General features: G+C 34.7%; 1 protein-coding gene across 7 annotated transcripts in view; it reads right to left on the bottom strand.

The window, feature by feature from the left end:
• The window catches only part of LOC150096318 (protein FAM149A-like), a 257,920-nt gene that overhangs the window by 50,264 nt on the left and 181,622 nt on the right, over positions 1-26,034 (bottom strand). For all 7 annotated transcript variants that reach the window (XM_090409191.1, XM_090409193.1, XM_090409188.1 and 4 more), the window contains 2 exons: positions 20,538-20,696; positions 651-782 (listed from right to left, as the gene is read on the bottom strand). In XM_090409191.1, the coding sequence (XP_090265317.1) occupies positions 651-782; positions 20,538-20,696 (291 nt within the window). The remainder of the gene's footprint in view (positions 1-650; positions 783-20,537; positions 20,697-26,034) is intronic.

Consider the following 26,034-nt stretch of genomic DNA (forward strand, 5'->3'; position numbering starts at 1 on the left):
AATCACTTGGTTGCTGAAGAATACGTTGACAAGCAGAGACAAGCAGGTTATTGTTCCTCTGTATCGAGCCTTGATAAGACCTCATCTCGACTACTGTGCTCAGATTTGGTCACCTAGGTTTCTTCTTGATGGGGAGGAGGTGGAGAGGATCCAGAGGCGAGTGACCAAGATGATAGCAGGTCTGTGGAATGAACCGTATGAGAACAGGTTGAGGATTTGTGGGTTGCAAAAATTGGTTGATAGGCGGAGGAGGGGAGATATGATTGAGACATTCAAATTACTGAAGGGTTTCTATAAAATTAATTCAGAAGATATTTTTGAGAACAGGGCTGGTTGTGGGAGGACTAGGGGACATCCATAGAAACTGAGCAAAAGTGTGGTTAGTAAAGGTGTTAGAGCTGGGTTCTTTACTTTTAGAGTAGTGAATGAGTGGAATGCGCTCCCTGAGTCTGTGGTGGATGCTGTGACAGTGAATGAGTTTAAGGCGAGGTATGATAGATACTGTATGAATGTCGAATAGTTGTGATGAAAATGATTTGGGGCCTCCCTCGATGAGTCTAATGACTCCCTGGAGTTGCCCGTAATAATAATAATAATAATAATAATAATAATAAATGCATGCATAATACAAATGATTTGTTGATACTCACCCGTGAACTTTTGCTAGTATTTGGTCTAGAACTACTTATACTAACAAGCCTTCCATATGCATGTTTTTGAATCTTATCTGGCATACCACCACTACTACCACTCCGTGAATAGAAAGTTGGAGACCTTTTATTCTAATAAAAGTAAAATAGATATGCAAATCTATTCTTATAAATATTGCATTAGAGCAGAGATTACTAGATTCAACAGGTTTAAAATATTAACTGTATACAAAATAAATGGAAGTTACCTGAGCACAATGCTTTTTGTATTATTTCTTATTTTAAAACCTCAAGAATTATCACTGAGAAAAACTGTTTCAAAATTATGATAACTTGCATTTTAGAGTGCAAAACAATGCATTTGTCAAAAATGTTAGCTGAAACAATTCTGGTTTCATAACACTGTTTTACCATTACTTACTTAATAATAATATATTAATTTTCAACTTATTTTTCTCTAAATAATTACATTAGAGACAACAGAACAAGCAAAGCTGGTATGGTGGGGAGTTCAAATGAATAAATTTATATGGAATAAGAAATTAGACAAAATACTAACCTAGTTATCATAATTTTGAAACAGTTTTGATACATGATAGTGTGTATTGAAATCAAACTTATGGATCTGAGAGCTGGGTTTAGTAATACAATGGTTGATCAAAGATTAGGTATGAAAAAAATTAGAGAACTGTATAGGCATCAGTGGCAGAATTATATTAAAAATCGAAGTTATTAGGAAAGAAGTTGGCATTCAGAAATGTTTGAATGGAGCTAATCTCAGTTTGGATTGGGAGATGAAAGGTCAGGAAAACAGGTATTGATGAAGATAGGAAAAAAAACCTAGATGAACAGATGCATGTGGATTGATGCAGTCAGAAATACCTCAGAACACTGAAATATCCAACAATATTGCAGTCCTAACAGGTAACATAATAAAATACTAATTTGGAGACTAAAACTGTTGATTAGAATTAGCAATAATGTAAACTTTCACAGAGTATCATCATAGTCCTGAGAACACTACCACTGGAGGGTGCACATTAGGAATTTGATGACAAAGTAATTACCTTATTATAGAGCAAGTGACATAATTTAAATAAATTGTTCATTGTGTGAATGATGTTAAAGAAAACAGCATTTACACTATTCATACAATCTATAAGAGAAAATACTTACATTTATATTGTCTATAAGGATAAGTTATTTTATTTTTCAATGTCATTCTGATTCAAAAAAGTACCAACTTCACCAGGAAAGTCGAAATGTTATTTAATTTTACATAGCTGTTTTTCTCTATATGTTAAATTATTTCATAAATCATTCACAAAAACAATTACAACAATTTTCTGTTAGTGATACAAAAAAACATTAGAAATAAATTTCAAAAAAGGGGAGAGGGGGAGGAGATGAGAGTTGAATTGTGTGTGTATGGGTCTGTCAGGTTCTGGTCGTCTAAGTGGTTATCATATCCACTGTCCATTCAACAGGCTGTAGGTTGAATCCCACTATGGTTATGGTTTTGTGAAAATCTTTTGGTGGTAGATGAATTTCATTACTTGGTGGGACAACAATATCCTGTTTATTAGAGACATCAAATAGCAAAACAGTTCCATGTTTGCCATCGAGAGCAGGGTTTTCAGATTATCCTAAGGTGAATTGTTGTGCATATAATTCACAACTGAAATTGAAAAGCAAAACCACTTCTTTTCTAGATACACTTGTTTCATGTCTTCCTTCTGGCAGTCTTTCCTTTGCCTTGTTTACTGGAAACTTACACATAAACTCCAACCATCACCCCAACACAAAAACTAGGTGTCATTAACACGCTAAAAAACAGGGCTTTGAAAATTTGTTCTGATGAAGCACTTAAATATGAATTAAAAGTTATCAGCAATCCTTTCTTAAAAAATGGCTACAGCCAAAATACTATCGACAAAATTCTTCACAAGACATCACTTAAAAACAAAAATAAATTAGACTACAATAAAGCTGTAACCATTCCATACATTAAAGAGATATCTGATAAAATAAACAGAATATTACAGAAATACAACCTTAAAACCACCTTTAAAACCTTCCACAAAATTAAAGAACTTACTCAAATCATCCAAGGATCCCCCCCCCCAGCCACCTTGGAGTATACTGTATTCATTGCACCTGTAATTTGCCCTATATAGGGGAAATAGGATGCACAATTCCTATTAGAAAAAAGGAACATAAATGACATATTAAATATATAACTATGGTAAAGGTGGCCTTTCTGATCATGCCCTGAACATTTTACATAGAATTGACTGGAAAAGCACCTGTTGTTTACATCACACCAAAACATGGTACGAACGTAAATTTAAGGAGGCCTGTGAAATTCTTATCAACCACCCTAATCTTAACAATAATAATGGTCTAAAAATCCCAAGAATATGGAAAGCACATATTCTACCCACATAACCTTTCTCCCTAAGAGTTAACTATAAATAGGACCATAGGTAATCCAGGATCTTAAATCTAATATAACAATGGCCATGTTAAATTAGGACATCATTTTTGCTGTAATAAAACTATCTACATGAAAGAATGTTTCTCTGATGTTGTCTTAAATAGAATATAGCTATGATGTAGTTATTTTATTTTATTCCATTTATTTATTTTAATTTTATTTTCACAAGAGGTCAGGCCAGTAGAATAACCATTGATCAAATCATTGTCTCTTTAGTACACTGTATGAATGTAATATAGCTTGTCTCTGTATACATATACGTCTATATTCCAGATGATGACCTTAATATAAAAGTCGAAATGTTGGGAAATTAAAATAATTATTTCTAACATGGCTATAAAGTCCATAATTTGTCTAAAATGAATGCTTAAATGCAAGCACATTGACAATATAGTTGATAGCACGTATTGTTATAAACTTGCAATTTTAAGTGTTGTTCTAATTGTGTTATCTCTTTTTAACTGTGATAATGGCTAGGAAACCTAGCTGACAATTCTACAAATAATAAATATTTTTCTTAACATAAGTGTTATTCTGTTATTGTATAATAATTTTATCATTATGTCATCTGCTTTCATTTCAATATTTAGATATATTCAGAAGTACCCCCAGAGGTTTGGTATGGAAAGTGCAAGGGCAATGTAGGACTTCGGCACTTTTTTAAAAAGATGTTAACGTTTATGGGAACATCTGTGTAATAATTTAGTATTCCTGTGGCTGGTATTCATAATCCTGTGTTCAGCTAGACCAGATTTGTTACAATTCTTGAAAGCAATCTCAATTACCTCCAAGAAATTGTACAGAAGTCCCACATACATCTCAGTAATAAATTAAGTAGAGCCTTCATATATATCGTTATAGATGAAGATCAGAAAGACCTGGGTTCGATTCCTGTCAGTGACGTGAGGAACTTTTATCTGGTCTCTTTTGATGAAAGGTGAGTTAGCCGGTCTCACACGGGGCTAGGGTTTTTTTTCACCCAGAAACTTGGGTTTTTCGGCCCCCAGAACACACATGGATTACAGTGATGAAATTAAATTCGTCGTGAATCCCTCATTAGAGGACTCTACCCATCTTAAAGGGATGGATGAGACTAATCAATAAATTAAGTAACCTCAACAACATTCTTCTAATTTTAGCAAGCTTCCCCATAATAAGTTGGTAGTTAATCTTTCTGATCATCCACTAATAGATTATGAACTTAAGCTGGAGGCCAGAAATTTTCAACTGTCCCAAAACAATTTCCTTGTTTGGGTTTTATGCACAACATTGAACATACTGTTTGTCATCACTCATATGACAACAAAAATAAAAATATATAATATATAAAAATAAATAATTTAAAAAAATTTAACTACATTTAATGAGTGGATTTTGTAGTGTAGTATAAAGCAGTGTGGAGGCAACCTGCTGCAACGATTCTCAGAATGCTATGGTGATGCCATGTAATAATAATGATGTATTTAAATGACTTTCACAGCTTATATATGTAACACATATTATATAGACTTTTTATTCAAAAACTCCAATGAATCACAATAATGAGCCATAAATCATGCATATGTTAGCTCTTGTCTCAGTTGCAGCTGAAGTATATAATATCACACTATTAGAGTTCAAAGGAACAATGATAAAAAGTTACATAGATAAAAAATAATTTAAAATAATAATTAATTAAAAAAATCTTATGAACAATTAACAGTGATCACTTCCCAAAACTTAGATATCAGCATACAGTCTGATTGGTCGAGGTTCAGATGAATTTGTAGCATTTCACGTTTCAAGAAAAAGACGATCGAATCTAAACTTTCTGGAATGCAGAAGTTTTGTCTGGTTTCAAAGAACTCAGTGCATAGTGTCAATAGAATGACAAGTAAGGCATGTTGGATTCCAAAATTGTATTATACAGAAAATAGAAAAACAATAAATAATTAAATAAACAAATCACGGTATCTCCATCCCGTACATCAAAGGTACACAGTGCAGTCCATAAGTTTTAGGACAAAAATTATAAAAAAAAAAAAAAAAAAAAAATCAAAAACGCAAGAGAAAGATAAAACATATTTATTATTTGAAATATGATGCATGAGCATCTACACAGGCTTTAGTGCGGTTATACAGTTTTTGGAGAGCAGCAGAAAATTCTGCTTGTTTGATTGTCTTTAATTTATCAGTCAGCATTTTTTGATTGCTGGAATATCTGCAAATTGGTGTCCTTTCAGATTCATTTAACTTGGGAAACAGAAAATAGGCTCTAGGGGGATAAATCTGGTAAGTAAGGGATGCTTTTGTGCATCAAAAAGTGATGCATATTTGCAGCTTTGTGAGCGGGTGCATTATTGTGAAACAGGAAAAATTCTCAAGACTGAAATGCATTGGAACGAACATGTTGAATGCATTCCAGAAGATGATTCATAACTTCTTGACAAAATTACACATTCACTGTTCTCTCCTCTGGTATGAATACGTTTGATGCATGACGTTTGGGATCTCAATTTCTTTGGTCTGGGAGATGTCTCAAAAACCCATTCAGAACTATGTCACTTTGTTTTGGGATTGTAGGTGAAACACCAACTCTGATCTCCAATAATGATTCTGTCAAAGTTTCATCTGCATCTGCCATCGTGATAATGTCTTGACAAGATATCACTCGATCTTCTCTCTGCTCAACTGTCAAGGTATGTGAGACAAAACATGTCAACTTCTTCATGATGCTTCTTAGAGATGTTTGAAGCCTCCATTATCATCTGTGATCTGATTAAACAGCCGTTCTTTATCAACTCACTGACAGTGGCAACATTTTCCTGAGTTTACATTGATGTGGGATGGCTGCTTTTTTTATCATCATCTACTGACTCACATCACAAAATTGTGAATAAATACCATCTGAAGACTTTCGAACAGTTCAGAACTTCATTTCCACATGCCTTTTGTACTACCACTTCTAGAGTTTCTGGAATAGAAAGACCAGCTTTAAAACAAAATTTAATTGTAATTCTTTGTTCACTTTTCATATTTTTGTTACCTTTGCTAAAAGAGTGTTCAGCTGAACTGACTATTCCTTTAACCAGGCTATATAATTTGAGTCTAAGAACAGGGAAGATACCACAGGAATCTAAAGAATGTATGCTAAAACCCATTCCACAAGGGTGGCACAAAGACTGATGTATTCAGCAAGCGACCTATCAGTATCTCTGGAGTGGTGGTAAAGATTTGGAAAAGTTGGTTAGTGATTTCATACAGAAATGGGTTGACAGAAAAACTATACTTTGCAATGAATAGCATGGGCTTACTAAGGGAAGGTTATTTTGAGCAACATGCTCACATTCTATAATAATGTTACGATTAGAGGAATGGATAAACTATAATACTTGAGGATGCTAAGGCTTTTGACATAATACAGCATGAAAGACTTGCATAAATTAGAGAATATGGGATTGGATTATAAACTATTGGCATGGAGAAGAGGATGGCTGACTGACTGATATCAAAACGTGGTATATAGGAGATATGAGTCTTCAAGATTTAAGATAATCAGTGGTGTGGCAATTCCTTGGGCTGTTGTTATTCAATCTGTACATTAATGACATTGGAAAAGATTTGACATACAGCTATTTGCTGATGATGCAAAGATAGGTAGGGTAATCAGGAGTGCTGCTGATATATATATATATATATATATATATGGTACTTACAGAATGATTTGAATAAGCTGTAATTTGTGGCCATGTGAAAATGGCTTTCAGTTCAAAGTTAGAAAATCATGCACTTTTCTTTACATTTCAAGGTTCATTTCAGCATTGCAATAACATAAGGCAGAGAATAATTGCAATGTTGAAATGAACCTTGATATGTAAAGATAAAGAAGTCATTTTGCCTCTTTACAAGGCCTGAATAAGACCTCACTTGGACTATTGTGCACAGGTCTGGGTTTTTGATTTCCATGGTTATTCTGATACAGTGGAGTGTGTTAAAAATGATGGTGAGATTGTGGAATACTGATTATGAAGACAGACTGAGAATTTGTAAACTGTACACATTAGCAAAAATAGGAGAAAGAAGGGTGATATGACTGAGACTTACAAACCCCTAAAAGAGTAATACAGGATTTCAGTAGATTAAATTTTTAATTTTTATGGAGGGTGGGAAAAGGACACGAGGGCATTTGAGAATGAAGAAGGGCATGAGGGCTAGATTTTTCTCTCATAGAGTGGTACATGATTGGAATGGACTAATTGCCATTGAATGTGAGTGTGCAAGTAGTGTGCATGAATTCAAGAACAGGCATGACAGCTGGTGCAGCTAGCATAGCCTCCCTCAATGACTCCCCAACTCTGGTGGTCTCTCTTAATAATAATAATGTCCACAATATACAAAGAAAAAACACTTCACACTACACATTACTGCATGTAAACTAACCTCATTCTCTGAATGCGCAGACATTAGTTGGTATTACTCAGTTTGCACACTTGCTGATAGATTGCTTCAGTACTGTATGCACAACAAATCAAGTTCTGAAACTTGTGAAATACCCCGTGTATTTCAGAATGTATCTCTCGTATCTTAGAGAAGATCAATATCTCAACAACATTTAAGTCTATTAATTCCGTCAATGCCATGATACCATCTCTGAAATATAAAATTTAACCTCATCTGACACCTGGAAATATATTCAATCCCATGCAACTGCTGGTTATTCTATTTGGAAAAAAGAGACTGATTTGATTCTAAAAGCATTTCATCAATCCTACATTGTTACCAAGAAACATAACAAATCTGGTTTAGCTGAATATAGGATTACGAATACTTGCTACAGGATCCTCTGGGGATGATATTAAATTATTACTCAGATGTATCCAATATGAACATTGTTTCAAAGAAAGTGCTGAAGTCCTTCTACATTGCCCTAATCTCAACTTAATGATGAATCATCTATGCTAAAACTCCGGAAATTATTATGAAGAACTATACCTCTTAATATATTATATACAGTAGATTCTGGCTAATTGGGACACATGGGGACCAGTACATTTTGGCTCATTTAAGAGCTAATTATGCGAATTTGTTGTTTCAAGGATACTTGCGACATAAGACTGAATGATATAATCACATAATCACAAGAAAGATATTTATTTAACCAAATATTTTGGTCTGGAAATAGTGGTTTGACGATGGTCTGCTATTTCCAGACCAAAATATTTGGTTAAATAACTATCTTTCTTGTGATTACATGATTATATCATTCAGTCTTATGTCGCAAGTATCCTTGAAACAACAAATTCTTATCCTTCACGGGGAAAATGCTACCAAAATAACTGGTAAATTAGGAAAACTTTCAGTTATACAAGGTAGGTTACGAGCAAAGATTAATTTCTTAAAAAAGTGCCGCGAAAACAAGATTATTCCCAATTTTGCTAAGATTAAAGAAACAATAAAATCTCCTGGAGCTCATAATATTAACCGGAACACTAGTTTATCTCTAATCCGTAATCAACTTAAAGCTGCTAAACGTGACCTTGCTATTCACAGTCATCAGATTTCCGATTTGTGCACCTATATATCCACAAATTTGGATCCACATCTTTCTCACATAGTTCTAAATGTGGCTAAACGTTCTACTCGACATGCTTATAATAAACTAAGCCAACATCTTAACTGTAAATATGAAGCTCTTTCGTCTAGACAATCCAAGCCATTCATAACTCCAGTTAATTGGATTGTAAATATATCCAGACGTCCTTTGACTAAAAGCGAAACCCTGCTGTCAAAAGGACATGATTTTTCTATTGTTCAATAAAATACCATATCTAGATTTCCTAGTTAACATTGAAAGGAATCTTAATCATCTAATGATAAAGCTAATGCTCTTCGCCTAGAAGTCGCTTCTCTCTACTTAAGGCTAAACTTCCTCCTTCCAACATATCTCCTTCTGAAATGAAATCTTTACAGTCCTTGAGAAAAAATAATCACCTCATTATCACTAAAGCTGACAAGGGAAAAGCAACAGTAGTTATGGACTCAGCAAATTACAGAAGAAAACTTTCTCTTTTGCTTCGAGATCGTTCCACATATCAAGAAATTGATTATAATCCAACCAACAGACAACTAAAGAAATTAAATTCTCTCCTTGATGAAGTCATCAGTTTGGATAAAGACACAAATGAAAGACTTAAAACTCATTTTGCAAGACCTCTTAGATTTTATGGCCTTCCAAAAAATCCATAAGATTGACTATCCTCTTCGTCCAATAGTAGATTGTATTAATTCTCCTACTTACCATATAACCAAATATCTAGCTAAATTATTGAAATCTTACATTGGCAACTCTAATTCTTTTTTAAAAAACTCCTCAGATTTCTTAGAAAAATTAAAAAATGTCTCATTACAACCTACAGATCTTATGCTTTTGATATAGAATCTTTATATACCAATGTACCTCTCAAGGAAACTTTAAAATTACTTGCTGACATTTTTCCTCAAGATATTATAAAACTATTCGATTTCGTAATACATTCTGGATATTTCGTATGTCAAAACAAATTTTATAGCCAAGTATAAGGAATGGCCATGGGAAGTTCTCTTTCTCTGGCTTTAGCCAACTTTTATTTAGAACATTTAGAAAAAGTCCTCTTCGCATCTATTTTCCCTCAACCATCTTTTTGGGTAAGATATATAGATGACATATTTACTATTTGACCTCACAGCAAAAACGCTTTACCTTCCTTTTTAAACAGTATTAATTCCTTGCATCATCGCATAAAGTTTACTATGGAATTAGAAGAAAACAGCCAGTTATCTTTTTTAGACGTTCTCCTCATCCGATCACCTTCAAATATTCTTACAACTACAGTATACAGGAAACCAACATTCACAGGTCGTTATATTCTTAAAGAATCAGCCCATCATCCATGTCAAAAAACAGGAATTATAAAATGCCTCAATAGAAGAGCCAAAACTAATTGTTCTACTTTTGATTATCTACAGAAAGAACTTTCTACTATCCAACAACACATGAAACTCAATGGCTTTTCTGGAAAAAGTACTCAACATCTTCTCAATTCTTATAATCCTCCACAAAACAACAAAGTTTCAATACGTCGAGTGCCTATTCCTTATATCTCCGGTATTTCAGAACCTATCGCAAGAATTTTAAAGAAATATGATTTAACAACTACGTATTGACCTATTAACAAATTGTCTTTTCATTTTCCTTCTCCTAAAGACAAACACTCAACTTTATCTCTTCCTGGAGTTTATCAAATTCCATGCAACTGTGATCTCTCTTATTTTGGGCAAACTGGACGTTCTTTTGAAAAAAGAATCCAAGAACATCAATCATCCATTCTTCACAACAAACCTGAAAAGTCTGTATTGGCTCAACACAGGATTGAAACTGACTACAGCATCCTTTGGTCCAGGACTCGCCTCTTACATAGATCCCGTTATAGGTTCGAACGTTTGTTCAAGGAAAGCGTGGAGGCCTTGCTCCATCGCCCCAACCTGAATCGTAATGACTGTATATCTATATGAAAAATCTGGGAAAGTCTAATCAAGATTACTCATTAATTAATTTTTTTTTTTTTTTAATAGCAAATTCAATCATGTTTCTACTTCAAAATATTCCATTTCATACTTAGTGATATAACATCACGCAGCGTGTTCTAATTTTAACAATCTATTGTTAGTATTCTAGCTTGTATTTTTTAAACTGTTCTTGTAATACCACTGACAATGGTCTGCTATTTCCAGACTGAAATATTTGGTTAAATAAATATCTTTCTTGTGATTAATAATTAAATGATTATATCATTTAATTATGCAAAGTTTGCCTAATACAGCCTCCAAGAAGTTTTGCTATGCTGATGATATTGCTCTAGCCACCAGATACACCAACTTTACTACAATGGAAGATATACTAACAAATGACCTTGCAGTCCTAGATGAGTACTTCTGCAAATGGAGATTACACCCAAATCCTAACAAAACAGAAGTTTCATGCTTCCACCTGAACAATAACCATGTTAACAAAGAACTGATGGAACTTCAATCATAAACTGCTATGCTACAACATATTCCTATAATATCTGGGCATTACTTTGGATAGAACTCTTATCTTTTAAACAACATTTCATTAAAACAGTGTCCAAGTTAAAAACACGAAACAATATACAGCAGTGTTTCTCAACCTTTTTTTTTGGATCATGCCCCACCTCAACGTCTTAAAGATTTTGATGCCCCCCTCCAGCATAATAGTCAGCCAAATTCTGAAAAAGTATAATATAAATATGTACATGTACATTTTCTAATTGCCTCCCAAAATATTCAAATTGTTCCCCTGTGGGTCATAAGCCCCACAGGGGGACAATCTGAATATTTTGGGAAACACTTTGGGAAATACAGGTATCCCTTGAGTTGAAAACCACTGATATACAGGTATCCCTTGCTTAACACGGCGAAATTAATTGCGACAATCCCTTTATATACGTGGCAACAGTTTTAATTAACGCGCCTTTAAATTTACCAAAATTCCACCAAATACGACATCATTGCTACAACCCATAGACATGGGAGTCACTGAAACATTCAAAGCCTATTAAAAAGACATTCTCAAAGGCAGTAGAAACAACAAAACGAGAAAACACCATTACGCTCCAAGAATTCTGGAAAAATTTCAACATTAAACACGCAATTGAAAACATTCATGCTCGTGGGAGCAAGCGTCTTCTAGCTGCATGAGAGCTGTTTGGAAAAATCTTTTGCCGGAATGCGCTAATGACTTAGGTGGTTTTCAAAATCCTGTGAACAACATGGTTGAAGAAATTGTTGCAATTGGTGAAGACCTTGTTTTTGATGGTGTTGATGCAAAAGATGTTAAAGAATTATTGGATTCAAATTCAAAAGATTTCAGTGACAACGATCTTCTTGAAGAATAACAACGTGCATATAAAGACAACGCACAAATGGAATATGAAGATGAGGTTCCAAAGGAGATAACAATTAAAGAACTGGATGGAATATTTCACAGTTTAGAATTGCTTAAGCAGCAAGTAATGGATGGATATGGATCCAGATAATCGAAGACTGCTTGTTTGCCAAGGTCTAGAGAGTCATTTTGCTTATTATTGTAGAACTTATGCTGATAGGAAAAAACTAAAACTGTTCAAACGACTCTTGATAACTTTTTTTTTTGATAAAAAATTGCAGTAACTAATGTAGGTACGAACATTTATTAAATATTTACTTTGCATTCATTGTTTATCTTTCCTAAAAGAGTACCATATAAAAGAAATTATTAATATTGTAACTAATCATGGACAAATTTTAATTTTTACCATTGATTATTATATTTGATTAACGCGATTTTGATATATGCGGTAACATCGAGGGATTAATTAATCACGTTAATCAAGGGATACCTGTACTGCAAAAACTATGCAGAACAACTTGGGGTGTCTCAGCAACGACACTTCGCTGCACTGCTCTTGGTCTCGTTTACTCTGCAGCTGAATACTGCTCACCCATATAGCTGAATAGTGCCCATGTGTACTTGGTTGATGCTCAGCTTAACACCACTATGCGCCTTATTTCTGGAACTGTGAAATCAACCCCATTCCTACTGGCTCCCAGTGCTAAGCAACATCCCACCTCCACACATTTGCAGATCCAACTTTCTTCTACATGAATACAGCAAAATCAGGAAAATCCAAGATCTCCCAATCCACGAAGACATCCCACCCCTAGAAATAAATAGGCTAAAGGCAAGGCACTCTCCAATCTTAACAGTGAAAAATCTTGTGGAGACAAGTTTTAACATGAAGGAGAAGTGGAAGAAGTCCTGGTGTAACACTTCAACAGGGGACTATCATGAATTAGTGGACACCAACACAGATGCCTTCGGGTTTTGACCTACCTCGGAAAACTTGGTCTACCCTTAACAGAATCCACACCAATCATGGTAGATGTGCAGACCACCTTTACAAATGGGACATGATTGCCTCACCCAGGTGCGACTGTGGATCACCCCATCAGACAATTCATCGTATTACAGTAGAATGTGCCCAATGTGCATACAATGGAAACCTGTCAGACTTCATCCATGCTACACTAAGTGCAGGTGACTGGATAATCAACCTAGACATACAATTGTAGTCTAATCTTGAATGTCTCTTTTATGACTGTATTATGTATTGTTATAGTACATATGTCTATTATTATGTTTATATATATTTAAGGATTAATGCAATGCAACTTTTGGTGTGTGAGCCATACACAAAATAAATATGCGAAGTTTCAAATTAATAGTTAAAAAGATATAAAAAGACAAACTAATATTTAACTGAGCAACAAACTATTTATTCAAATGAATTGTGTTAGCAAAATATGTACATATTTGAATTTCTCTCATCATGAATATCAACAGACACAATGACCTGTTGTCTTTAAAGTCCTTTAATGCAATCCTATTTAAAATCATCATGACCCAGTTTCTTAGCTAGCTCCTCTGATTTTTTTTTTCAACACTGAACAATTCATGCACAATCCTTGTGCAGTTATAATAGAGATTCACTGATTTAGGGCATCTTCAACATCAGATACATACATTCATACTTCTATTTTTGGGATGTTCTTCCTGTTTTCCATGACATGTCCGTTCTTCTTGAAGTTTATCTTGCTGTGCATGCAATCATATTTATCTCCACCAGATGACAATGACTGGTATTGGGCGAATGGCCTTTGATTTGAAGGCAATTTTTTCAGCTACTGACAAATCTTTACATGGAATCTTGGTAAGTGTCCAAAATTTTACAAAATTAAAATAAAAAACAAAACTACACTTTTCTGATGAGGAGTAGGCTCAGCATGGCAGATGACAAGTGCATGCAGCTGTTCCCCCTAGAACGGGCTGCATAACCTGAGTGAGTGAGAGGAATGATAAGTCATTCACATGCATTGCCTAACACATGTGAGGAACAAAGCTAATGAGTCATTTACAAGTTGGGGTTTGGTACAGTATGATATTTTGCTCTTCTTGTGCCAACATTCCTTAAATCACCATAATCCTTAAACTACAAATGATTGCCTCAGAGGGATAATCTTGAGTGCTGCAGTCTCCTGTCGCAAATAAGTAAAGAACACTGGCAATTTTCTCAATTTAGTTTTGTTCGTTAAGATTTATCCCAAATAAATCATCATCATCAAATTCCTGCCATGTACCCTCAAGGGGTGTGCAGGACATGATAGTACTTCATGAAAAATTTACCTCATTACTAACTTCCTATCTACAATATTCCTCCAAATCAGTCTGTTACTTGTCAAGACTCCAACATTATCAGATCTTATATTTCTATCGTCTAAGGCACTTTGTACCGTATCAATCCACCTATATCTTGGTCTTACTCTGGGTCGTTTTGCTGCCAACTTTGGCAGAGAACACTTGTTTTGATAATCTTTCCTCACCCATTCTGTTTAAGTGACCATACCACCTGAGATTGGCTCTGCTAACGCATTACTGGATGTTGACAATGTCAAGTTCTTTCCTGATATCCTTGTTTTTAACATGATACTGCCACTGATACCATCTGTTCATGCCTATAATCTTTCTCAGGAATCTCATATCTGCAGTCTCTAGTCTTTGGTCAAGTGTTTTACTTCTGACCCAGCTCTCAGATCCATAAGTTAAAACTGGTTTGAACATTGTCTTGTATACAGCTAATTTAGTTTTCCGACTAATTTCTCTCTTATTCCATAAGAATTTATTCAATTGACTTGCCACCATACCAGCTTTGTTGATTCTGTTGTCTATTTCCATATTTAATTTACCATCTTCACTAAAAATCATGCCTAAGTAGCTGAAATGTTTTACTTGTTCCACAGGTTCCCCATTCAAAACACAGATGACATTTTCAACGATTCTACCTATTTTCATTGTCTTCGTCTTTTTAGTGCTGACCTTCATACCATATCTATTACAACAGTTATTCAATTTAGTCACGGAATCTTGCAGACTTGTAGCGGATTTATTTAGAAGTATAACATCGTCCGCATAAAGCAAAGAGCTGACATTAACATCTCTAATTTTGATATCATGTTTAATAATACTTTCCTTCATAATGTGATCCATATAAATAATGAATAACAGAGGGGATAATGTACACCAGATTTAAAATTAAACCATCTTTCTGTACTTCCTTCAATTATAACTGCTGACTTACAACTCGAATAAAGACTAAGTATTGCTTGATATAGTGCCCTATAGACACCATATAATTGTAGCATAATGAATAGCTTCTCTCTTGGCACCTTGTCATATGCCTTTTCCAAATCGACAAAACTTAAATACAGATCTTTGCTATATTCCCATTCTTTCTCGACTATTTGTCATAAAGTGAATATCTGATCCTGACAGCCTCTATTTGGGCCTGAACCCAGCTTGTTCTTCACCAAGCTTTTCTTCCACAATTCTTCTCAATGTTTCTCAAGTATACTTGCATAGGTTTTGCCAGGAATACTCAGTAGGGAAATACCTCTATAATTCTCACATTCAGTTTTATTTCCCTTTTTATATATGGGTAATATGAGAGCTCTACTCCAATCTTCGGGAATTTGCCCCTCTGTCCAGGCTTTCTGAACTATGCAGTGCAGCCACTGTAAGGCTCATACCACCGTACTTCAGCATTTCTGGTCGAATACCCATCTACTCCTGCTGCCTTTCCACATTTCAAGCCTTTGATGGCTTTTTCTAATTCAAGTATGAATATGTATTCCTGACTGCATGCCTGGTCAGTGTTTTTTACCACTGTGCTGTCATCACTGCTTGTTTCATTTAGCAGTTTTTCAAAGTAATTACTCCATACTTCAAGAATATCTTTTTCCCCTGTTTTCATGTCACCTTTATCATCTCTAACTCCATTTACAGCACTCTTTCCTCCATTCCTAAGCATCTTAAACAACCTCCAGAATATTTTGCTATCTTCCTGATATTTATTTTCTATATTTTTGCCAAAATCCTCCCATCACTTTTGTTTAGCTAGTTTTACACAGTGTTTAGCATTCTTGCATTTGTCTCTGTATTCTCTAAGAGCAAAAGCTGACTTATTTGCCAGGAACTTTTCATATGCGTTCTTCTTTTCCTTCACTTCCTCTTTAACTTCCTGTATCCACCATGGAGTTCTAATTTTTCTATCCTTGCAGACAATTTCACCACATGACTTTCTAGCTGAATCAATCAGGGCTTTCTTCAAGGCTTGCCACTGAATCTCCAAGGTTTGATTCCTGTTCTCAAACTCTTTCATTTTTTCTTCAATAATCTTTGTGTATTTTAGTCTACAGTTCACATCTGAGAGCTGCTCAACTTTTATTCGCTTTAAAACTTTCTTACATGTTATTCTTTTCAATATGAAATTCAATTTTATCCTGCTCAAGACTAAATAGTGATCACTTCCAATTTCAAATCCTCTGTACACTCTGGTGTCCTGCACCAGGGAGAAAATATCACTATCAACAATAACATAGTCAATGAGACTTTTCTTGTAATTTGTGCACATTTTTATGTTGGAACATGGTGTTAGTAATAACCAGTCCATGTCCTGAGCAGAAATCCAATAGATATTTGCCATTATTATTAGCTTTGCTCTTTTCTCCAAATTTTCCCCAAACATTTTTTTATGTCTGACAATCATTTCCTACTCTGCTATGTAGATCCCCAACAAGGACCAACTTTTCCTTTTTCATTGTGTCAGTTGCTTTTTCTAAAGCCTCAAAAAATTCCTCCACTTCTACCTCAGTAGAACCTTCTGTGGGACCATAGGCACAAATAAGTCTCATTGTCCAGTTCTCCATTCTCATATTTGCCCACATTACTCTACTTGAGACTGACTGCCATTCAAAAAGATTAGCCTCGTATTTTGTGTTGAATACTATGGCCACTCCTTTTCCTTGATTGTCATTGCCTGAATATAACATTTTGTATTTATTGCTCAGAAAGATCTCACCAGTTTTGGTCTTTTTTGTTTCAGTCACCCCTATTATGTCGATCTGGTACTTATCTAATTCCTCAGCTAGCTCCATTTCTTTGCCATTCAGGCTTCTTATGTTGATAATACCGATCTTTGACTCTGATGATGCTGAGTTTGGATGTGTTTTCAGATTTGTTCCAGTAGGTGACTTTTCGCTGTTCACCCTGGTTCCCTGCCGAAAACAACGGGGGCCTTGTTTAACCGGGCGAAGCCCCAGCCGGCATGAAATTGTGTCATGTTGTACCATCATTTTTTATTTTGGTTTAACCAATAAGAATACAATTTGGTCAGCTAAATCCCAAATTGCCAGCCCATTCTCATTCGTTCAGTATCCAAATAGATAATGGTTGCCCCAATTAACCAGATTCTACTGTATATAATGGTTTTTAAAATGTATTTATTCTCACTTATGCACACACCTCTTTTGATCCTAACAGTATCATTATTTTTATCTTCCTATCTCATGACTGTATGCAAGAAAAGATTCCATTCTTAATGTACCTTCATTGTTGTTTGATTTTTGAATATTTCTCACTGTAAAACACTATATTGAGGATGGTTCATGATATGTGTACAAAGATATCTGTACAGGCATACCGTAGTGATACAACATGTTATGTTCCAGGTAACTGTTGTATAACGAACGAATTTTATCATATATTTAATCATGGACTTTTTTTTTTTTTTCACTTATCGATGCATGTAAAAAATTGCAAAAAAAATATATATATAAAATTGATAAAAATGACAAAAAAAATCCCTATCCCATCCACAGTATACAAAACGTACTATAGGTTTATAACCTTTTGTGGGTAGGAACCACACACAAAAAAGCATTTATTTATGTCAGATATGCCAATGAAAAATTTAGAATAATTTTCTCAAATGAAAATGTTATTCTGAATAGCTTGGTTTAAAGGAAACACAGCAACAGTTTGGTCACCAATCAACACCATGAAAAGTTTTTCCATTTTGGCAATAAGATTGCCATGTTTACAAGTAATTGTAGTATTAAGTAGTGTAGCATTTTTCACTTTATATTTGTTTTTAACAACAGTAGTGCAAAGTAAATTTAGCCTGTGATTTATCTCGGTGTTTGATATATCATTGTCACTGAATTTAATAAGTTTAATCTTAGTATTTAATGTGATAGATTTGCACATCTTATTTTTACAGGAAGCAACAACACTCTTGCTTTGAATTTTATCTGCCTTTATTGTTATAAAATAAAAATGTTATAAACAGCAAAAAAACCAAAACAGAGAGAGAAAGGTAGTGAGCAACTATATCATAAATAAACTGAGTTCATGAATACCATGCATCAGTTGATTCACAGAAGTATTATCACTAAAACACGAAAGTATTATCACTAAAAGAAAGAAACCTCCAACTGATGAAGGTTCAACAGTCAGTGTCAACAAATATCCTTGCCTAATGATTTTGTAATTGTATCTTTAGATTAAATATAATGCAAATACTTTGTAAGACAGAGTATTAATGTACTATAATTAATCTTAGTCAATTTAATGTTTAACTGTGCAACCCTATTTCAATGCCCACTTAACCACCAATGGTTTGCCTTGCTCTCTTGCATTTCACCAATCAATCCTTGAATCCTTCCTCAGTGCAATGCACTGAGGAAGGATTCATCATATTATCAGTGGAATGTGAATTTATTTACATTCACATTTCATTAATATGATATGATGAATCATTAGTGCACAGTCTTTGGTTTGGAAATTGTTCTCTAAATTGGTAGCTTTATTTCATCATTAAAATGAGCATTTTAGCCTTTTTATTTTATTTTTTTAAATTGCCAAGCAAAATTAATAATTTCTTGTTTTTTCATAAACTGCAACCTAACTTCCGTAAACATTTCAGTTTTTGATAATTAGCTTAATTCATTATGTAATGATCTTAAGATTGTGCAGTGCACTGAGGAAGGATTCATCATATTATCAGTGGAATGTGAATTTATTTACATTCACATTTCATTAATATGATATGATGAATCATTAGTGCACAGTCTTTGGCTTGGAAAGCAGAGATACTATTCACTTGACCTATAGTAAGACAGTGCAATTGAATAAGACTTGAACTGTTGTTTCTGTAGCCAGATTTAAACACAGACCACCTTTCCAAGCAAGAGATATGAGTCCTTCCCTAAGGATTCGTATATCTCTTGTGTAGAATTATAATGAATTAGTGGCTGATTATCAAATATTGAAATGTTTATACAAGTTGTGTTCAATTTATGAAAAAACAACCATTACTCTTATGTGACAATTAAAAAAAAACATTTTAAGGATAAAATAAAATGACTAATTTAGAGAATAGGTTCTTCAGAAAACTGGCTCCTTATCTGTATTGTATATAACCTGAAGATACAAATACATCATCAAAGGCAGTAGATGATTTTCACTGTTTGGTATGAGACAGCTCCCAGTTATTGGATATCTCATTATAGACTGGAGGCCTCTACAATGGAATTCTGGATTACATAACCATTACCTCACCCATGGTACTAATGTGCTACAGGTTTAAATTTTTTTTGAAAAAAATTTTTTATGAAAAAACAACTATTACTCTTATGTGACAATTAAAAAAAAAACATTTTAAGGATAAAATAAAATGACTAATTTAGAGAATAGGTTCTTCAGAAAACTGGCTGCTTATCTGTATTGTATATAACCTGAAGATACAAATACATCATCAAAGGCAGTAGATGATTTTCACTGTTTGGTATGAGACAGCTCCCAGTTATTGGATATCTCATTATAGACTGGAGGCCTCTACAATGGAATTCTGGATTACATAACCATTACCTCACCCATGGTACTAATGTGCTACAGGTTTAAATTTTTTTTGAAAAAAATTTTTTATGAAAAAACAACTATTACTCTTATGTGACAATTAAAAAAAAACATTTTAAGGATAAAATAAAATGACTAATTTAGAGAATAGGTTCTTCAGAAAACTGGCTGCTTATCTGTATTGTATATAACCTGAAGATACAAATACATCATCAAAGGCAGTAGATGATTTTCACTGTTTGGTATGAGACAGCTCCCAGTTATTGGATATCTCATTATAGACTGGAGGCCTCTACAATGGAATTCTGGATTACATAACCATTACCTCACCCATGGTACTAATGTGCTACAGGTTTAAATTTTTTTTTTTTATGGACGAGATTAATATGTTAAAAAAAAACAGCCATCTGAAGTGTTGATAACAGATTTCTCTCTAGAAAGAAAACAGATGATGAACCATAATATTGAATTGGTTTAAAAAGCCAATTTGTTAACTTTGTTTTGAGTATGTTGGAAGTAAAACTAATTCATAATAAATAGTGATAAAAATATGTTTTCTAACCTGTTTATTTCTTGACTGCACATCAACACTGCTGATTGGAGGTAAGAAAGAAGGCCGCCTGTATTTAAATTCTAACTTTTGTTCAACTGGAGAGTGTGGATGTATTTCAGATGTCAGCTTCATACCATATAATATATCAGGAAGTGATGGGCCATCCTCCTTAAAGGGGAAAAAATATTAAACTGAATTCAATAGTGAACATTATAATAAACAGTTACATTCAAATCACCAGGACACCGAAATAATTACTATAATTTTGTATGCTGCTCTACTAATTATATATGTATCTTGGATCTCCTCATGGCTGAGGACTCGTGACCTTCCTGATGATACTTCCATTTCTTTCTCCCCTGTGCTTCTCTTATTGCTTGTTCTAGTTTAAGTCCATTGATTATTGATATTTGATCAATCCACCTGTTGGGGGGGGGGGTTCCTCTTTTTCTTTTCCCCACACGGCTTACCCTGGACGATTTTTTCCAGGTAGTTGCCTTCCCTTCTACATATGTGTCCAAAATATTGCACTATTCTCTTGTCAATTATGTTTATCAGTCTTGTGTGGATATTCAGTTAGGATACTTTCGTTTGTTCATTTTTCTGTCCAAGACAATCTTAACAATCCTCTCCAGCACCAGAGCTTGAATGCCTCGATTCTTCTTCTGTCATTGTCCAAAACTCAGAAGCATAGAGAAAGATCGAAAATATTGCACTATTCTCTTGTCAATTATGTTTATCAGTCTTGTGTGGATATTCAGTTCTTCTAGGATACTTTTGTTTGTTTGTTTTTCTGTCCAAGACAATCTTAACAATCTTCTCCAGCACCAGAGCCCGAATGCCTTGATTCTTCTTCTGTCATCTTTTGTCATTGTCCAAGACTCAGAAGCATAGAGAAAGATCAGATAAAAAAAACTAAGGTTTCAACAAGCTTAATTTTGGTCTTTTTGGAGATGTGCCTATCTTTCCAGATCTTAGTTTGCTAACACTTGGATAAAGGATAAAACCCAATATATAATTAGTAGCATAGTCAAGTGAAAAAACTTCCATAAAAGAGTGTTATCATTATGGGTGATTTCAACTATGGGAACAAAGATCAGAAGGAGGTGAAAGAATCCAAATTTAGAGAAAAGAATTTATAGAATTGCTCAGAGATAACTATCTTAAGCAGTATCTGATGGAAAGGACATGCAGAACACTGGATCTGTTAACTGAGTCTATCATGCTTCCAAGTGGTGAATGATTATCGAGTCTTGACTTGAAAGGTGACAATGCAGGCGAGAGCTCAAATAAGGCATAGATGTGGAATTATAAGGCCATTAATATACTGATAAAGCAACTTGAAGCAGTGTGGTAGCATGAGAAATAATCAAGGTATATTTGAAGAAGGTAATATCTGACCGCATACTCAGAGTTAATAGAATAGATTACATGGGAGTTAGATAGATAAATAATAATTTAAAGCAAGTGCATAAATCACATCCAGTTTCAATGTTGGAGGTCTGAGCAGCGTCAGTGGGCAAATGGTATGCTGTACCCTGCATACCGTGGGCAACGAGAGTACCCTAATTGTGTACCACTGTTGAGAGCTTATCATCGAACATTGCACTTTGCCTAGTGTTGGGGCCATTAAAACTGGACCTCTGCAGAGTGGACCAGAGTCATGTGGTCTGATGAATCCCATTATCAGTTGTACTGAGCTGATGAGAGAGTGCAAGTGTAGCATCGATAACATGGTGCCATAGACCACATTTGTGCCAGGTTGGCTCTGTTCAAGGAGGTGATGGCTCTGTGTTGGTTTGGGGAGCCTTCTCATGTTACACATTAGGTCCCTTAGTGTGTCTGGAGAGGGCCTTAAATGCTGCAAACTACAAAATGGGCTGGTTGATCACCTACACACTTTCATGGCTTTCATGCATCGTGCAGTCGATGGTCTGTTTCAGCAGAACAATGCTTACCCCTCCAATGTTCCTCCTCCCCCTCAGGTCCCCAATGCACCTATCTTGCAGATTAGCATCCCTCATATACCACTTTTTTATAATCTAATCCCATATCCTCTAATTTATATAACGGTATGCCATGGCGCATTCCAGTGTTTTCCAAACTTCCAATGCCCACATATCCCTTTTAAAATTTCATTAACACTGACCTACCACCTCTCAGGAAAAGGCGATTTGGGAGAAGTTATAATATTTCATTCAAATATGAATAATTATAAAGGTATTTATTTTTTAACATGTGCATTATAATAAACTACAAAAAATGAAATAATTTTTTAAATTATTAAATACACTTTTAGTTATACAAATCCAACATATACAGGGTGTTAAAGGAGGAATAGTAAATATTTTGATAGGTAGAAGTATCGATTATTCTGAGTTTAAAAAAGTTCATATGAACATGTGTCCAATTGTCAATGAATGTGGTTTGAAGATGGTACATACAGCTCTGATGCACAAAAGCTCTGCACATCAGGTGATCAGTACACAGCTCTCTGAATCAGATGTGACCAAGAAGCAGTTATAACCTGATGCAATTTTGTGTTAGTAGTGTTGTTAAGAATGCTTTCATCTTTACACATGCTGAATATGATGTTGATTTATGGTTTTTGTAATGGAACTGCTTTTGCTGCTTGTAGAGAATACCATCGATGGTTTCTTAACTACAGAGTACTGGATTTAAGAGTGTTTACTAGTGTTTATAACAAACTGTGTGAGACTGGTATTGTTCCCAGCAATTATTTCTTCTGAACATGGAAAATAACAAAATGTGGATGAAGTAGAACATTCTTCAGTCTGTAGAATGTACTCCTATTACAAGCACACAGAGACTTTCTGCACATATTGGTGTTCCACATACAAGAGTATGATGAAATTTTGTGAGCAAGGTTTGTATCCATTTCACATATAGCAGGTGCAACACCTTCTCAAGGAGATGAAGGCAGTCAATTGGAATTTTGTCGGTGGTTAAATGTTAATTGTCCATTAATTCCATTAATACTGTTCACTGATGAAGCTACTTTCCTGTGACGGTATCAACAACACTCATAACTGGCATTGGTGGTACAAAAAATCCACATACGACTGTAAAAAAAAATTTCCAGCATCACTTCTCTGTAAGCATGTGGTGCGGTATGATCAACAATCACTTGATTGGGCCCGTTGTGTTACCAAATCATCTTACAGGGTTCATTTATCTACAATTTCTGCAAAACGAACTTCCAATACTACTGGAGGATGTTTCCTTGGCTATAAGGATTAGTATGTTCTTTCAGCATGATGGAGCACTTGCACATTATAGCCATCAGGTGACACAATATTTAAATTGAACTTTCCTTGAACGATGGATCAGACACAGTGGTCTTGTTCATTGGCCACTAAGGTCTCCAGACCTCACTCCCTTAAATTTTGGTTCGTGAGGATGGATGAAAAGCAAAGTATACAAAGAAAAGGTAAATACAAGAGATGAATTGATCGCTCGCATTATGGATAATGCTGCCCACATAAAATTATGTCAAGATGATCTCTGAAGAACAACACATGCTATTACCACAAGAGTTGCAAAGTGCACTGAGGTTGGCAGTGGAATTTTCAAACATTTATCATAAATACTGTAAATTATGGTATTTGTCAATTATTTGTGTTTTGTAACACTCAAATAATCAATAAATACAAACAATAAGTCACTTATCATTCTTTGATACCTCTCATAATAGCTTTTTGTGTGCTAGTTTAAAATAGCTGTATCTACACATCCATTGTCAATTGGAAACATGTTTTTATTAATTTTTTTACTCAGAATAATTGCCACTACCACCTACTAAAATATTTACTATTCCTCCTGAAACACCCTCTATATATACAGGGTGTTCGGGATAAATTTGACAGTTTCGTAAGGAAAAAGAAAATCTTCTTTGTATCTATTAAATTTAATGAATTGACAAAAAAACATTACAGGCAGAGTTAATTACAATACTATCAACAAGATTTACTCAAAATAACCACCATTAGCATCGATCACAGCTTCAATTCTGCTTCGGAACCTCGAACAAGCTGATGCTACAGTCTCCCTGGGAAGGGCCGCAAAAACTGTTTTAATTTTATCCATTAACTGGGCTTTTGTATTACTGGAAGTGCGATTGGTGTCTTTTTCAACTGTGCCCCATACAAAATAATCCATGGGGTTAAGGTCTGGGGAGTTTGGAGGCCAAACATTTGGACTGGTGAAGTCGTAGAAATTTTCAGACAACCATTTTTGACTTTTCCCAGAGATGTGGCAAGGGGCCGAATCCTGCTGCCATACATACGGCCTACCATTGGCTACCCTTGTTATCCAGGGCTTGACTACAGTTAGCAACTCCACGAACAAAGCCCGAATTCCAATGCCAGGGTTCTTCAACACCTGTTCCTGCAGATTTGCGAGGAATTCTGCTGTACGAACGCAATCAGATCGTCTGCTAGGGATCTTTCTTCTTGCTACATCCTCGTAGTCACCATTGCAAGTCTCTAGTTCATGCCTGATTGTTTTTACTGTATTCAGGGAGCATTGGGCAGCAGTCGTAATATCCTTATTTTGATGGCGGGCACGAATCATCATGATACAAGTTATTCTCTTCCATGATTCAGGTGGGTTCCAGCTATCCATCCTTTCTGACATCTTGTATATGAATGAAGAAGGGTCCAAACTTTTAAATGAAGAGAAGTGTGTGTTAATACATGTAACTTACGGAAAAATATAATTAATTATAAATATGTCAAATTTATCCCGAACACCCTGTATATATATATATATATACACAGGTAACCCTCATAATAACGCAGTACTTATACAACGCTGTCTACAAATTGTAGTAACCCTTTATCTTTTCTTATATTTTTCATCGTGTGACATAAAAATCATTTATGTTCATTAATTTTCAGTCTGCTCGTATCATGCATGTAGTTATAAATAGCGAATTTATATTAGGGAAATATTCTTTACCGTTTAAAGGACTTCAATTGTTTACCGTATAAAGTGTTTATTGTTGAACATTGTCTTCGTTTTTCTGCCAGGAAAGAGCATTAAAAATCATAAGTGTGATAATCCCAAGCTCAGCACTATTTTCTGGTGAGTTACATACAATGTGTAATGCTTTTTATGTAAAAATTTATTTTTATAGTGATGGCCACTATAAAATATTTGGGTGATAAAAGCTTTTGCGATATGGTTGAAAAGGAAATTAGATGGATGGGAAAGTTCTGCCAAAGATTCTGATTGTGATGAATCCATTAAAGAAATTAGCAGAAGGATTGGACTTGGCAAGAAAGGAAGTTATTTTATGAATAATAATCCCTCAATGGAACGCTCCAAGAAATTCACGAGACAATTGGATATTTGTTTAGCTCCCTATTATGACCTTAATAAAAAAAACTGCAGCATAGTGGTCCTGTCCTGTCAGGTGTCTTCGCCCTCCAGGAGATTGACTACCATGTGTCTCCAGCATGTCCTATTCTGCACCTCTCTGCTG

This window comes from Typopeltis vanoorti, chromosome 19 (genome assembly GCF_054136105.1).
Source record: "Typopeltis vanoorti isolate ZY-2024b chromosome 19, IOZ_Tvanoo_1.0, whole genome shotgun sequence".
NCBI lineage: Eukaryota > Metazoa > Arthropoda > Arachnida > Uropygi > Thelyphonidae > Typopeltis > Typopeltis vanoorti.